This window comes from Mustela erminea, chromosome 3 (assembly GCF_009829155.1).
Source record: "Mustela erminea isolate mMusErm1 chromosome 3, mMusErm1.Pri, whole genome shotgun sequence".
In the NCBI taxonomy this organism is placed as follows: Eukaryota; Metazoa; Chordata; class Mammalia; order Carnivora; family Mustelidae; genus Mustela; species Mustela erminea.
In genome coordinates, this window is record NC_045616.1 from 127,919,943 (window position 1) to 127,934,032 (window position 14,090).

The 14,090-nt window shown below is 36.6% G+C and overlaps 1 protein-coding gene across 7 annotated transcripts in view; it reads right to left on the reverse strand.

Moving 5' to 3' along the window:
* The window catches only part of PARP8 (poly(ADP-ribose) polymerase family member 8), a 174,825-nt gene that overhangs the window by 22,068 nt on the left and 138,667 nt on the right, over positions 1-14,090 (reverse strand). For all 7 annotated transcript variants that reach the window (XM_032337436.1, XM_032337437.1, XM_032337434.1 and 4 more), the window contains 3 exons: positions 11,221-11,313; positions 3,719-3,844; positions 2,417-2,482 (listed from right to left, as the gene is read on the reverse strand). In XM_032337436.1, coding sequence (XP_032193327.1) covers positions 2,417-2,482; positions 3,719-3,844; positions 11,221-11,313 — 285 coding nt within the window. The remainder of the gene's footprint in view (positions 1-2,416; positions 2,483-3,718; positions 3,845-11,220; positions 11,314-14,090) is intronic.

Genomic DNA, 14,090 nt, shown 5'->3' on the forward strand with positions numbered 1-14,090 from the left:
AGAGGTATGTCTAATCTTGTTAAACCCAGAAGCTTTGTGGCTGTGACTACCCTCACGTTCTCCCCTAACGCCCCCCCCACCCCCCAGGTGATGTGAACTCTGAACTTCATGTGGCACAATGGACTTGCCCGGACATGTAGCTCCAAGAGGCTTAATCAAGCTTTCATCTGGATCCCATGCCCTAGGCCAAGTCTAAAGGTGATCCCAGCCCCCCAGCTGAGTTTCTTCTCCAGCAAAAGCGATGCTGCCCAACAACAACAGTTACCTCCCTTGTACCCACCCACACGGCTAAGCTTCCTAATTCTCTACTCATCCCTCTTCTGTAATTTTCTGCTTCCCCATTCCCCTTATTTTTACTTCTCTGGAGTCCCCTTCTGTTCGTCTCTGCTCTCCCTTTAAAAACCTCCATCACTTTTGTCTTCCTTGGAGGTGACCTCACTCACTCTCCCCAAGGGCAGTCCTTCAATTAAATCTCTCCCCCCACCTTTAGCAAGTGTTAGGCGCTGTCTCTTTCTGATGATGACGGTTTTTAACTTTGAACTAACATTAAAGCAAAACTTGTGAGAGCTACTACTCCAGCTCATATCTGAAGGTACTGACTTAGGTGCAGAGCTTTACATGAGAAAACTGGATGAAATTTACATAAGAGCCCCCCCCCCTTTTTTTTCAAAGTATTTAGTGGAATTTACCCAGACAATTTACTTTTTCATAAAACAAAAGGTGATCTGTCTGTGACAATTTACCACTACCCACAGGGCAGTACCTTCTAGAAAATAGGACAGTATAATGTTATATTTACTTGGAGAGGTGTAAAGAATTTGATGCAATAGAACCTGACAGCATCCCTATGGAGTGCAGACTGGAAGGAGGTGCAGTGTTACTATTTACCACCTTGATAGTGAAGAAGCTAAGCATCAAGCAATTAAGCAACTTGCCCAAGGTCACAGGCCGCATCACTGATGAGCAAATTATACAACACCCGCCTCTGACTTCCTAGGTTGACACTCAACTGTCTGCACTGCCTTCTATTAAAATAGCTTACACATGACCCAGAATAAAGGAAGAAAATTTGGCAGAGAGCTGATCCCAGAGTCAGAATTTCGTAGCTATTTTTATCCGAGAATGATCTGGGTCTAGGGTATAGTATAATAAACACCCTAGTACCACCGAAGTCTTTGGTGACTAAAAAATGTTTATTTAACTTTGTATAAGCCAATAGGTTCGTTTTCCCCCCTAAGTGGAAATGTATTTCATTGTTTTCTCTTCCTTATACAAATAATAATATTTGTTTGAGAAGGAATTCAGGTAATACAGAAAAGTATGGGCATAGAAAAACAACGAGCCAGGATGATGGTTTTTAAGCAAATGATCTAACTTGTAAATTAAGGATCTCTTTGTTTACCATTGTCTGACACACACTATTTGTTGGACAAACGGATGAATATTTGACCACCTGAATAAATAACTATCCAAAGACTCAAAACTCCAATTTGTAAATGTAAAAACGTACTCTGGGAGCACATTTCAAATACAGTAGTGGCGATGGCAGAGGTAAAGGGAGGAGTGGCAGTGAAGCTTTGCGGGCCTCAAGACTGAAGGAGTCCAATACTCTCTCCCCAAAGACAGAAATGACCCAGGGTAATAGGATAAGCCTCCAGTGTCTGTAGCGTAGTGCAAGCCTTGAAACCGCCATATGCAAACCAAATCCATAATGTGTGTTGTTGTCAATTACAGATTATTAATTTCTACTTATCATTGATGAGTTTTTAGTCTCTCTCCAAATTTTTGGCAGTGGAAAAGCCTCAGAAATTCAATAGCATGTGCTTTTCGAAGAGCTGGACTACAGCCCAGTGGTATGTTAGACTTTCATAATAAACTGCCATCCATGCTCAGCAAACATCACCAAGCCTCCCCAAATGGCTAAAAATATAAACTCATACTCTCGGGGAGGCTTGTGTCCTCCAAAGTTGTTTTGAGATTCTATGTTCTATTTAAAATATTTGTGCACAATTTACATTTGATAGAATATCTGTTTTTATTTTGACATTAAAATAATGTGTTAAAAGTACTACCATTAATTAAAATGAGCAGTCTAGGAAGATGTTACCAGATTTAACCTTTGCTTTAAGATAGTCCAACATACCTTCATATACTCCAACTGTCGCAGAGAACATTAGGAATATAATCATGCAATTACCCTCCAAAAGTCACAGTGGTAGCCCACCAATACAACGATGTAATTTAATTAAAACCTCCTAGTACGACACACTTTTAATTTTTAAAGTTTTTTAATTATACTCCCATCTAATAGAAAAATCTACATTTCACTACACAGCCAGTACCCTCAGACATTTTTAAAATATGATTTTACTCAAGCAAAACTAAACTGTACAAGACCACAAGATGATACACTTACTTGTGTCATTTCTCTAATGGAAGTTATGCTATCCAGTGCTTTCATTACTCGATCATAGTTCTTCTTCTGTTTGAGTGGGAAAAAAAAAATAGTATTCACTATAAGCCTTCGCAAGTCTACATGTTACTAGAGAAACACATTATTTCTGTACATGGATTTCCCTTCAGAGTCGATTTGAAAGACTGTACTGTGTACAAAAAAGGAAAGGCTTTAATAAGATGATTCTAGGATGTAGGATACATAACTGAGATAGAAGGAAGAAAGAAGAAAATCCCAATCCCAATCCTAATATAAGTACATAAAATCATGTTTAGCCTACAGAGGGAAAACTACAAATATAAAGAAGATATTGGGCTCTTGATTCTTTGTCTCACCAAAAAAATTAAGCCATGATGAATAAAGTAAGAACAGAATCCTTCTAAAATATAAAAATCCACTTTAAGTCTCATAATATCATTTTGTTTTTATTTTCTTTTGATTGAAAGATTGTTACCAAAAGAATATGACTAATAAGTGTATAAATGACACCACACACTTAACTGATAATTCATCTTTAAGTATACTCTAACTCTGTGTACTCTTGCCACTTATGACAGAAGGAAAGCTTTTCCAAGGACATTTTATATAGCCATTGTTTCCACAGAATGATTTCAAGATGGGTAGTAATAGAAACTAAGGCAATTTTAGCTTTCATGTAATTTGAGAATTTTGCTATTTCAGAAGGATTCTGCCTCATCTCCACGAATATTTATAAAATTGTTTTCTCAAGAAATGCCAGTTGATCAACAATATGGACTAAACTTTCACTAACCTTCAGGTAACTGGGGAGGAAGGGGAGTGGGGAGAAGGCAAGGGATGATTAAGTAAAAATACAAAAGAAAGCAAAATTCGGTCCTTTTACCTACAACCCTTAGAAATTACAGTGAGGTTACATTAAGCTAGACTCTCAAAAATATTTAATGAAGTTATTACTGCTATTTTCCTTCCTTTCACGCAGATGGGATGTGTAAAGATTGTAATTTGAGAGGAAGAAATGGGTGTAGCTTCATAAAGATGAAGTTCTGAAAGTGATTTTAAAAGATGAAAGGACAAGGGAAGTAACAGGATATGGGAAAGACTGGAGGAGGCAGTAAATCAAGTTTGTGGGAAAGGAACTGTGTTTACTAAATGGATAGGGTCCACAGTGGGTTAAGGGTAGGCCTGATGACGGAGGCGGTTAGACAGAAAGGGGGAAACTAGCAGGACTAAAACCTCAGCTGCTGTTACAGGGGCCAGGATGGGTATATGAGGAGCAGTACTCACCCTGGGGTTGAAGGCCAGCATCTGAGGATCGTTAGGATCCACCACAGAAGGATATGGCTCGAAAATGACAACTTTTCTAGGAGATTCCAACGCAGACCTACACATGGATACCAGCAGATCTACCACCTTGAAACACACACATGAGACAGTTAGCATCTTTCGAGATTCAGCTCGTGCTTTGCCATTGCTCCTGCCTGTCATGGTCACCTAAGTCTCAAAACTGCTATCAACTTCTCAGATCTGTAATTTACAGCTTCAGACCACAGTTGACCAAACTTGACCATTAACTTGAAATAACTAACATGTGTTACTTCCAGTTACGTCTTCGGATCTCTTTGTCATGAACTCCTACTGTGCTCTCACACTGCTCTAGGCTCTATAGCAGACATGCACAAGAAAGACAGGTCCTCTCTCTCAATGGATTTATATTCTAATGGAGAAGATGCATAACAAAATAATCAGTTAAGCATATGCTCAAATACATTTCTGGTAGTGCTGAATACTGTGAAAATTAAGCAGGCAGTAGAGACTAAGGCAATAGGGGGTTTCAGAGTGCCTAGGAAGGTGGTGATATTTCAACAGAGTCCAGAGTGAAGACAGAAAGGAAGATAGAGCTCTGGGAGAAACTATTCCAGGTGATGGAAAGCAAATTCAGGAGATGAGTCTGATGCACTCCAAGAACAGTACAACTCCTGACATCACCTTACTTCTTCCTGCTCTCTGCCTCAGAGACCTTCTCTGCCATCCATGAACTTTGGTACTCTAAATAAGATGGTTTTATTCCTGTGTTCTTCTGTGACCTCTTAACACAATTTACTAAGAGGCAGTGCCATTTAACAGGAGTAGAGCCCCCTCTTCATTTCCCAAAATCTGCTCTGGCAAGTCAACTGAGAAAACAGACACTGTCTAAATGGAGAAAGGGCACCTGGACAGAAACATCAACAGTGTGAAGATAGAAGACATCATAAAGAAAGGAAAATATTTCTAGAAAGTTTTTAGAGAGGCATTTAAAAAGAGTAGAGTAAGAGTAAAATAATTTTTGATTCTTGTGGTTCATGGGAGGGGCACTGTGACCTAATGGCTGTAGGGCTCACTATGTTGTATATATACTCACAAAACACATCTACCCAATCACAGCATCCAAAATTTCTAGTGACCTAAAATAATCAGCAAAACTCAAGCCATCGGGTATATGATCTATAAGGAACCCTTCCCAAGTACACAGACATACACCCCACAAGACTCACTCAGAAAATGGTAGAACTGAAAGAGTCAATATGTTTCCAACACATTATTCCACTTACATGTGTGTGTCTGTATATATACGGTTTCAGCAATAGATATAATAAAGACATAATAAAATCCTTTTTGTCTTCTGAATCCACACTCACACTCCCTCTACTCCAGAGAGATGCATTTAAACCTAGACACAAATTGTTTTTGGCATTATCTGGTCTCTCAATAAAGAAAGATCCAAATAAAAACATCTGAAAAAGAATAATCAGTAAAATAAAACAGCCCTTTCTGACATACTGGCAGTTGGGAGGGAATTGGTACTATCCTATAAAAATTTCTAAGAATTACAAGTCACAGTATGCAACTGCAGTGTTAAAAAAGTGCATGCCCTTTGCTTTAATAAAGGGTCAAATGAACCTTTCACAAGGGTACTAAAACCACCCAATGGAAAAGAACAGTTTTTTCTACAAATGGGTGGCAAAACTAGATATCAATATGAAAAAAAAATGAAGTTTTATCTTACACCATACACAAAAATTAACTCCAAATGCAATAAAGACCTAAACATAAGACCTTAAACTATAAAACTCCTACAAGAAAACATGAGGAAAAACTTCATGACATTGGACTTGGCAATGCTTTCTTGGCTTGACACCAAAGCACAAACAATAAAAGCTAAAATAGACAAATGGGACTACCTCAAACTTAAAAACTTTGGTGCATCAAAGGACATAATCAACAGAGTGAAATGGCATGGGATGGGAGAAAATATCTGTGAATCAGATATCTGAAAGGGGGTTAATATACAGAATATATAAAGAGTTCCTACAACTCAAGAAGAAATCAAATAATTTGATTTAAAAATGGCAAAAAACTCAGATAGACAATTCATTAAAGAAGACATCTAGATAGCCAACAGCACATGAGAAGATGCTCAACATTATTAAACATCAGAGAAATCAAAATCAAAACCATAAAGAGATATCACCTCATAACCATTAGGATGGCTACTATCAAAAACCAAAAACCAAAACCAAAACCAAAACCAGAAAATAACAAGTGCTGAACACATGAAGAAATTGGAGAATTTGTGCACTGCTGATGGGATTATAAATTGCAGCAGCTGCTATAGAAAACAGTACAGAAGCCCCTCAAGAAGTTAATAATAGAATTTCCATATGATCCTGCTAGAAGTGACAATCCCACTTTTGGATATATATCCAAAATAATTCGAAGAAGGATGTTAAAGACCTATTTGCATACCCATGTTCACAGCAGCATTATTCACAATAGCCAAGAGATGGAGGCAAACAAAATGTCCACTGACAGTTGAATGGGTAAAGAAAATGTGGCATATATATACAGGGAAAATTATTCAGCCTGAAAAAGGAAAATTCTGTTATAGGCTGCAACATCAATGAACCTTGAGGACATTATGCTAAGTGAAATAAAACAGTATAAAATAAACCACAAAAAGACAAACAATGTCAGATTTCACCTATGACGTATATTTAAAGTAATCAAATTCATAGAAAAAAAAAGTAGAATGGTGATTACCAGGCAGGAGGAAGGGGGCTATATAAGGGGAGTTGTTTAATGGGTACAGAGTTCTAGTTCTGCAGGATAAAAAAGTCATGGAAATCTGTTTCATGACAAGTTGAAGACACTTAACTGCTAAACTGTATGCTTAAAAAATGGTTAAGATAGTCAATTTTAGGTTACGGGTTTTTTTTTTTTTTTTTTTTATCACAAGAGTAATGATACAAACAGACAGAACAGTAATAACCTGAGCAATGTATACATTTCAATGAAATATTAAACACCCTGTCCCAGAAGCATCAAACTACCAACAATTATATGAATTCTTCTGCCAATAATTTCACCGTTGGGAGTCCTTAATGAAATAGTGGATATAGGGGGTAGGAAATTTAATCAGAATATTCCTGCTCATATATGTTCTAAGACAACTTGAAAGAAACAGCGTAATTACCATAGCAGAATCTCATGCTGTCCACCAAAGTCTTCTGCTCCTTGTTTCCTAGGTATAGAGCTCTTGACAGGAGGCAGCTGCTTGGCATGTGACATTTCCACCCCTTTTGTCTACGTAAAGCTACGTGACTAGTTTTAAGCAATGGAATTGGATAGACAGTGGAGAAGGGTGGAACGGGTGCACCTTCTCCACGTGTATCTCTGCCTCTACTGTATGCCATGTACTTAAAGACAGCAGAGCCACACAAAGGAAACGGTTCAGTTAACTCAATCATCACGCAGAAAGCTGCCCAACAAGCATTCTAACTGGATAGTTGTGGGAGGAAGAAATAAAAAAGTCTATCATTAAGCCACTATAATTTTATGCTTTATCTGTTACAAAAGTTAGCAGTTAGAATTTTTGAACAAGAAAAGGTCTGTATTACACTGTTTGGATTTATATTCATTTGCATGTTAATTTTTCCATGGAGTAAAATGTCTACTTTAAAAAATGAAACGTAACAAACGACTATAATTTCTTTATTCCAAATCATGTATTTCCCCTCTCCCAGAATTTAAAATGATTTTGTTTTTGTTTTTATGTAGGCATCCACGCCCAGAACAGAGCCCAACATGGGGCTTGAACTCAGGACCCTGAGATCAAGACCCAAGCTACAATCAGGAGTTGGATGCTTAACTGAATTAGCCACCCAAGTGCCCCAAAATTTGAAAGATTCTTAATGGGCTCCTAGCACATAATGGTGAGTGCTACAGACAGCAAGTTACAGACATCTTTCTTCTTACACTGAATAATATAATTGAAGGGACAATCCAGACGGTAAGATACTTAGGATAGAGAAATACAGAATTCAAACAATGGGAATTAGGCCATCTGATGAGTGAGAAAAGGTCTATGGGTTTACAGAATCACATGCTTTCAAAGGCCATTGTATACAACCCATCTGATAGAGTAAGACTCTCCACCCTTCCCTGCAGGTAAGGAAGACCTTAGAGCACTTGTAGATGAGAAAGTTCAAGTCCAGGTGAGTAAGAAAGGAGTAGCCTACAGATACATAATGTATTCTGGAAAAGAAGTGAATTTAAAATCGAAGATCAATGGCTTTCAAACATTTCAATATTGATTCCTTTTTTTTTTTTTTTTTAAATAAAATCTTGTAAGAGAGCTGAACATAAAGAAATAAAATGGATCTGTTTTTGGTTGAAACAGTATATGGGGGCCTGGAATCCTGGCTGCTTAGACACTCTCATTCCAGTCCAGCCTCCTGCCGTGTCCCTCTAAGGGATGTTCTTGCAAACTCAAGAGAACCACTGAAAATACAGGAGTCGACTGATGCACTAGGACTACTGAGATATAGTTTCTTTCTTTCTAGAAAGGGAATCAGGGGGTGCCTGGATGGCTCAGCGGGTTAAAGCCTCTGCCTTCAGCTCAGGTGATGATCCCAGGGTCCTGGGATTGAGCCCGGCACCAGGCTCTCTGCTCACTGGGGAGTCTGCTTTCTCTTCTCTCTCTCTCTGTCTGCCTCTCTGCCTACTTGCGATCTCTGTCAAATAAAAATCTTTTAAAAATTTTTTTTAAAGAAGAGAATCAGTTTCTACGTAATCTTTAGAATTACAACCAGAATATTGTGAACTTGCTTTCAAGTAGTAAAAAAAATTCCACTTCAGAGTAGAAATTGATATGATCGAGTAATTGTTTTGTAACTATCATTACAAAATCCAAAATGAAGTTCTCTTTAACAACCATAATTTTTTGAGGTAGCTAGAAAAGAGGGGGGAAAAAGCACCTAATAGTCTATCAACCTAGCCTATGGTGGCATGATGCTAATTTTCCTTCTAATTAATTATTTCTTAGTTCCAGGTTCTGATTCCTTCCCTTCTCACATCGTCTGAGGGACAATTTACACTAAAATGCACAAACGTTAACTTTACCACTTGAAGAATTTTATATACATAAATATATATGTTTATATGTAAATATGTGAAATATATAAAATATACAAAATATTTAAAATACATATTTTATATATTATACATATATACCCACATACCTATTCATGTATGTACATGTATGTATATTCATAAGCACACACACACACAGCTGTGTGAAGCTTAATCATCTTTATATACCTGTATTTTAGTATTTGTGCTACCGAAGTGAGCATTTCAGCTATCTATAAACAGCATAGATTAAAGTATCTCTTTTTTTTCTTTTTGAGCAATATTAGTTCCAAATGATGAGAAAAACTTTCACATTAAAAAAAAAAAATGAGGGGCGCCTGGGTCGCTCAGAGGGTTAAGCCTCTGCCTTCGGCTCAGGTCATGATCTCAGGGTCCTGGGATTGAGCCCCGCATCGGGCCCTCTGCTCAGCGGTGAGCCTGCTTCCCCCCTCTCTTTCTGCCTGCCTCTCTGCCTACTTGTGATCTCTGTCTGTCGAATAAATAAAATCTTAAAAAAAAAAAAAGAAAAAGGACCCACCAATGGTCAGACACATTGGAGAAACCCTCTAAGTACTGGCTACTTATTTTCTTAGTTTCAGGGATTCTGAGAGTCTTTAATATGCAAATATGCGCATGTTGGCTATAGAAGTGATATCAAGCCATATTTTTGAAATTTAATAATGGGACCTTTTTATCCACATTACATACGATCAATGCCATACCGTTGGCATTCTTGTTCATTTATAATTCATTATATCACAATTGTTTTCCTTAATAGTTCAAGTGGATGTACCTCCATTTAGTTAATGGGTGAAACAATTAGGTTAACAGGACGTGTGTAAATCCACAAGGCCTGCGCTATTCCATAGTAATTGCTGTACTTCCATCTGGACTAATGCCTGTTAATTGTAGGTATTTGATACCTGTTGAATGAATGTCTGTTATATGATCATTTTCCCCCACCCATCTTGCAAATTTTGTAAGTGACAGATCGGTAATTCTCTTCACATTTAGCTTCTTGCTGATTTCAGTAAAGCTGAATATTTTCTTACGTTTCTTTACTAACTATATTTGTGAATTGTGTGTTCATTTCCTCTATTAATCTGTTATGGTCTTCATGTTTCTTTTTCCAAGTTTTATGTGCTTTCATACAATTATGTTGAGGCAAGACAAATTTTCTCATAGGTAGCTCTTATTGTTCACTATTTTTTCAAGTAAAAAACAAAGTATGGATGGACTCAAATCTGTTGGTATTCTTTACGATTTCTTGACGCTGCATAAATGCACAAACCTGAGGCACTATCCACATTGTGCATGCTTAGTATTACTCTCTTCTAGTTTGTATGTAGTATTTTTAAACAAAACTCTTCTTTCAGCTATTAGGAATTTGTTTTTACAAATTTGTTTTTACAAACATGGGGGTTTTGTCCCCCATGTTAGAAGTCATTTGTTCCCACCTCACTTACTAAAACATTTTAATTTTAGTATTTGATGTGATACTTCCTTTAAAATATGGTAAGTATATTTATAACGATCTCTTTTGGAGATTATTTGCCATCCTATTCTTTCCAATACTACATTTTTTATAAAATAGAGAACTGCATGTTTCTGTATATGGTTGGTCTAGCCTCCCTTAATTAACACTCATTTTTTTTAAATTTTCTCTGATATTTTTCTATTAATCTATCTTATCTATCTTATCTGTAAATCTATTTTCATAGGTTTATGAGGAACTTAGCTTGCATAAATAAGTTTTTAAAAATCAATTGAAATTTTGTTGGAATTCATGATTCATGACATAAATTCTGGCATCTTCAGAATTTATTTTTTTTCCTTCCAGAAACATGGAATGCTTCTTACTCCCAAGTTGTTTCATTTGTTTTTATAATTTTCTTCCTATGTCATACACACTGCCATTGTAAAATTGGATGCTTTTTCTTATATGTTCTGCCCTTTATCTTTTCACCTACGTTTTAAAAATAAATTGGCTTCCATTTTATGGCACTATAACTTTACAAATAAATTTTACATAATGCATGTGGCAAGGGTTTCAATATTTCAACTTCGCCATGACAGAATCATAGTTATTTTTCAAACACAAGAAAGTTGGCTTATTTCTTCCCTCTGCAATTGCCAAATGACAAAACACTCACTAGATACAGATAGCAAGATTCAGTTTCTAGTTAAAAAAAAAAATCAAATGCCAGCCTGCTTTTTAATCTACCATGAAAGTATCAAAAATGTATCCAAAAGAAGAAGAAGAGCACACTGAAGGTAACTAGTGGATCAGAATAGTTTTCAGATCAAAATCAGGACTAATTAGCACTGTGTGTTCCTACCTGAGCTCCTGTAGCTATTTCATCAGCAGCTTCATTCATTACTCCCAGGGTTTGAAAAGCAAACACACACAGTTCTCGCTCACACACAGTGGGCTACAAAAGAAAGGGCAATGAGTTACAATACTGTTTTTTTCCATTTCCCAGCTCTTAAGGTAATTTTATGACATTCCATTAAGTATCTTAAAAAAATGCAAAGTTTCAGAATATTAAAAGGAAATGAATCACAGGACCTTAATTAACAAAAGTTAAATTCCTAAATTTGGGTAACAATTGGTAAATAATCATCTAGTGATATGGAGTAACAAATATAAGAAATCCATTTCAAATAGTTGTAGGCACTTGCACGTAGAATCTTTTAGCAACAGATGGAAAAATCATCTCTTCTACTTCATTCACTTTTGTACCTGAGATGTATTAAAAAAAAAGAAAAGGAAAAAGCAGACACCTAAGCTGGTGGTACGCTAAAAAAAAAAAAGTTAAACCTAACAGCTGTGTAAAACAAATATACAAAGAAGATTCAACTCTTTCCTAGGTAATTTTCTTTGGAAGAAATAAGCATGACTCTGCTTACTTGCTACCCGGTTCTTGAAATATTGGTTTTGTTGCAAAGACTTTTGACTCAATAACCTCCTGAAGTCAACAGCACTGAAATATACACTCTGCAATTGCTTTGGAAGACTTCTCATCTTTCAAATCTAATATAGTGTCATCTGTTTGATTTATCTTATCTCCAGAGTTACATTGCATTAGGTAGCTGATGAAGCCTAACACGATACAATCCATGGTGCCACTGCCTAGCAGACAAAAGGCTTTTGTTAGCGCCACTGCTCCTCTGCTCACTCATTTCTGAGAACGACTTGGTCGAGCGCTTAACCAGTGGGAAGTACAGTCCTTTTCGGTCCATCTTTTATGTTTGGAATGGGCCCATATGGTGGCTTTGTAGACATAAGCATGACCAATCACAAACACTTCTGGTTGATGTTCCCCAAAGAGAATTTTAGGAAAAAAATCAATTGATATCTTTCTTTTATCCACTTTAAAAGGGCAGTTTGATTACATTTCAGAAACATCAGGTAAAACTATCTATGAGAGGAAATTAACTGGAGAAAACTCTTCATCCAGACTCAAGCTATACAGAGAGTGCTATATATAGATGGCTCTACTTAGAGCAGACTGTTCAATTTCTGCGACTAATTTTTCCTTAAGTGTTTAACCTGTTTTTAATCTTCTATTTTTTGTGTGGGTTCATCTATGTGCATGTACGTTTCAACCTCAGTTTTCCCCAAGGACATTGGCTGTTTCTTTTGTTTACTTTCTGGGAGCACAATATGGTCTGAAATAATAATAGCAATCATTCATTGTCCATTTACCATAGTGCCAAACATTATACTGGTGTATAGTGGACCTGTATACACAAAGAATCCGGGGAGAAGATAAACCATAGAAATCATGAAGGACCCTAGGAATTTATTCATGTACCAGCCACCCAACAATGTTCACTGAGCAAGTAAACGGGGACACAGAAACAGAAGGTTGTTTTTTTATTAATACTACTCTTGTCTAATAACCATACATTTTTTTTTTAAATAAAATCCTTCAATCCCAAAGGAATAATAGGAAAAAAGCTTATTTAGTGCATACAAGTAATAGCTAGTTTCATTTTTTTCAACTGAACTTTGGCGATCAATTACACTTACTTTGAGATCATCCAAATATATATGTATGTAGGTACCTATGAACATGGTATTCACAGATTCCAGGAAATGTTTTAAAAGAATAGAAACTATTTTTTCAGTACCAAGTTGTTGCTTTAAACAATGGAAGTGAAAGTGAAATAAAATATCTCACACTCCACTAGACTGGATGGATAAAATATTGATTTTAATGTAGGAAAAATGTCTAAGACTGAAGAAAAATAGTGTAGTTATTCTTACAGATCTCTATCACACACTTTGTCACCAATCCTAGGTATTCATGTGCCACCCTGATTTTGTTTCAAATAATCTGTACCAATTTCGCCCTGACCTATTTTTTTTTTTTTTTAATCTTGGGTAACAAATGAGCAACATTTCAAAGCTTTCTTCTGTATTTCCATTTCATCTCCCTCCCAGACCTTATTATACTCAAGTCTCTGATCATATGAACTTGCCAACTGACTCATTGCTTTTTTTTTTTTTTTAAAGGATCTTATTTATTCATTTGACACAGAGAGATACAGAAAGAGAGAGAGCATGAGCAGGGAGTGAGGCAGAGGGAGAGAGGAAGGACGACTCCCCACTGAGCCAGGAGCCAGAAGAGGGTCCCAGGACCTAGAGACCATGACCCGAGCTGAAGGGAGACACTTAACCATCTGAGCCCTATTGGTGCCCCTGACCCTTTACTTTAAATTATAAACCTACATTCCTAATGATAAAGCTATGGCTTGATTACTTTATGAACACTTCTTTCTTGTATCTTTTTGGTTGAAATGTATAAGGCTGACTTTTAGGAATATATGGTTCCTGCAACTGTTTGAAGAAGGAAGTCAGATACCCTATAAAACTTTGAGGGTAAGAAAGGGCAGTTTTTGCTACCGCACTAAAAAATTAGAACTACACATTACATTCTTACAATTTTATCTTCCCTTTTTTAAAATAGCAAATGTAGAGGTAATATGGTGATTAATTTAAGCTATATTAACACCAAACTAAGTAAATACTAGTGAATTTTTAAAATAAAAATCTATTGCTCATTTAAAAATATATTTATTTGAGAGATCGAGAAATAGAGAGAGAGAATGTAAGAAGTGTGGAGAGGAGCAGAGGGAGAGGAAGAAGCAGACTCCCCACTGAGAAAGGAGCCCAATGCTCCAGTCAATATGGGGCTCAATC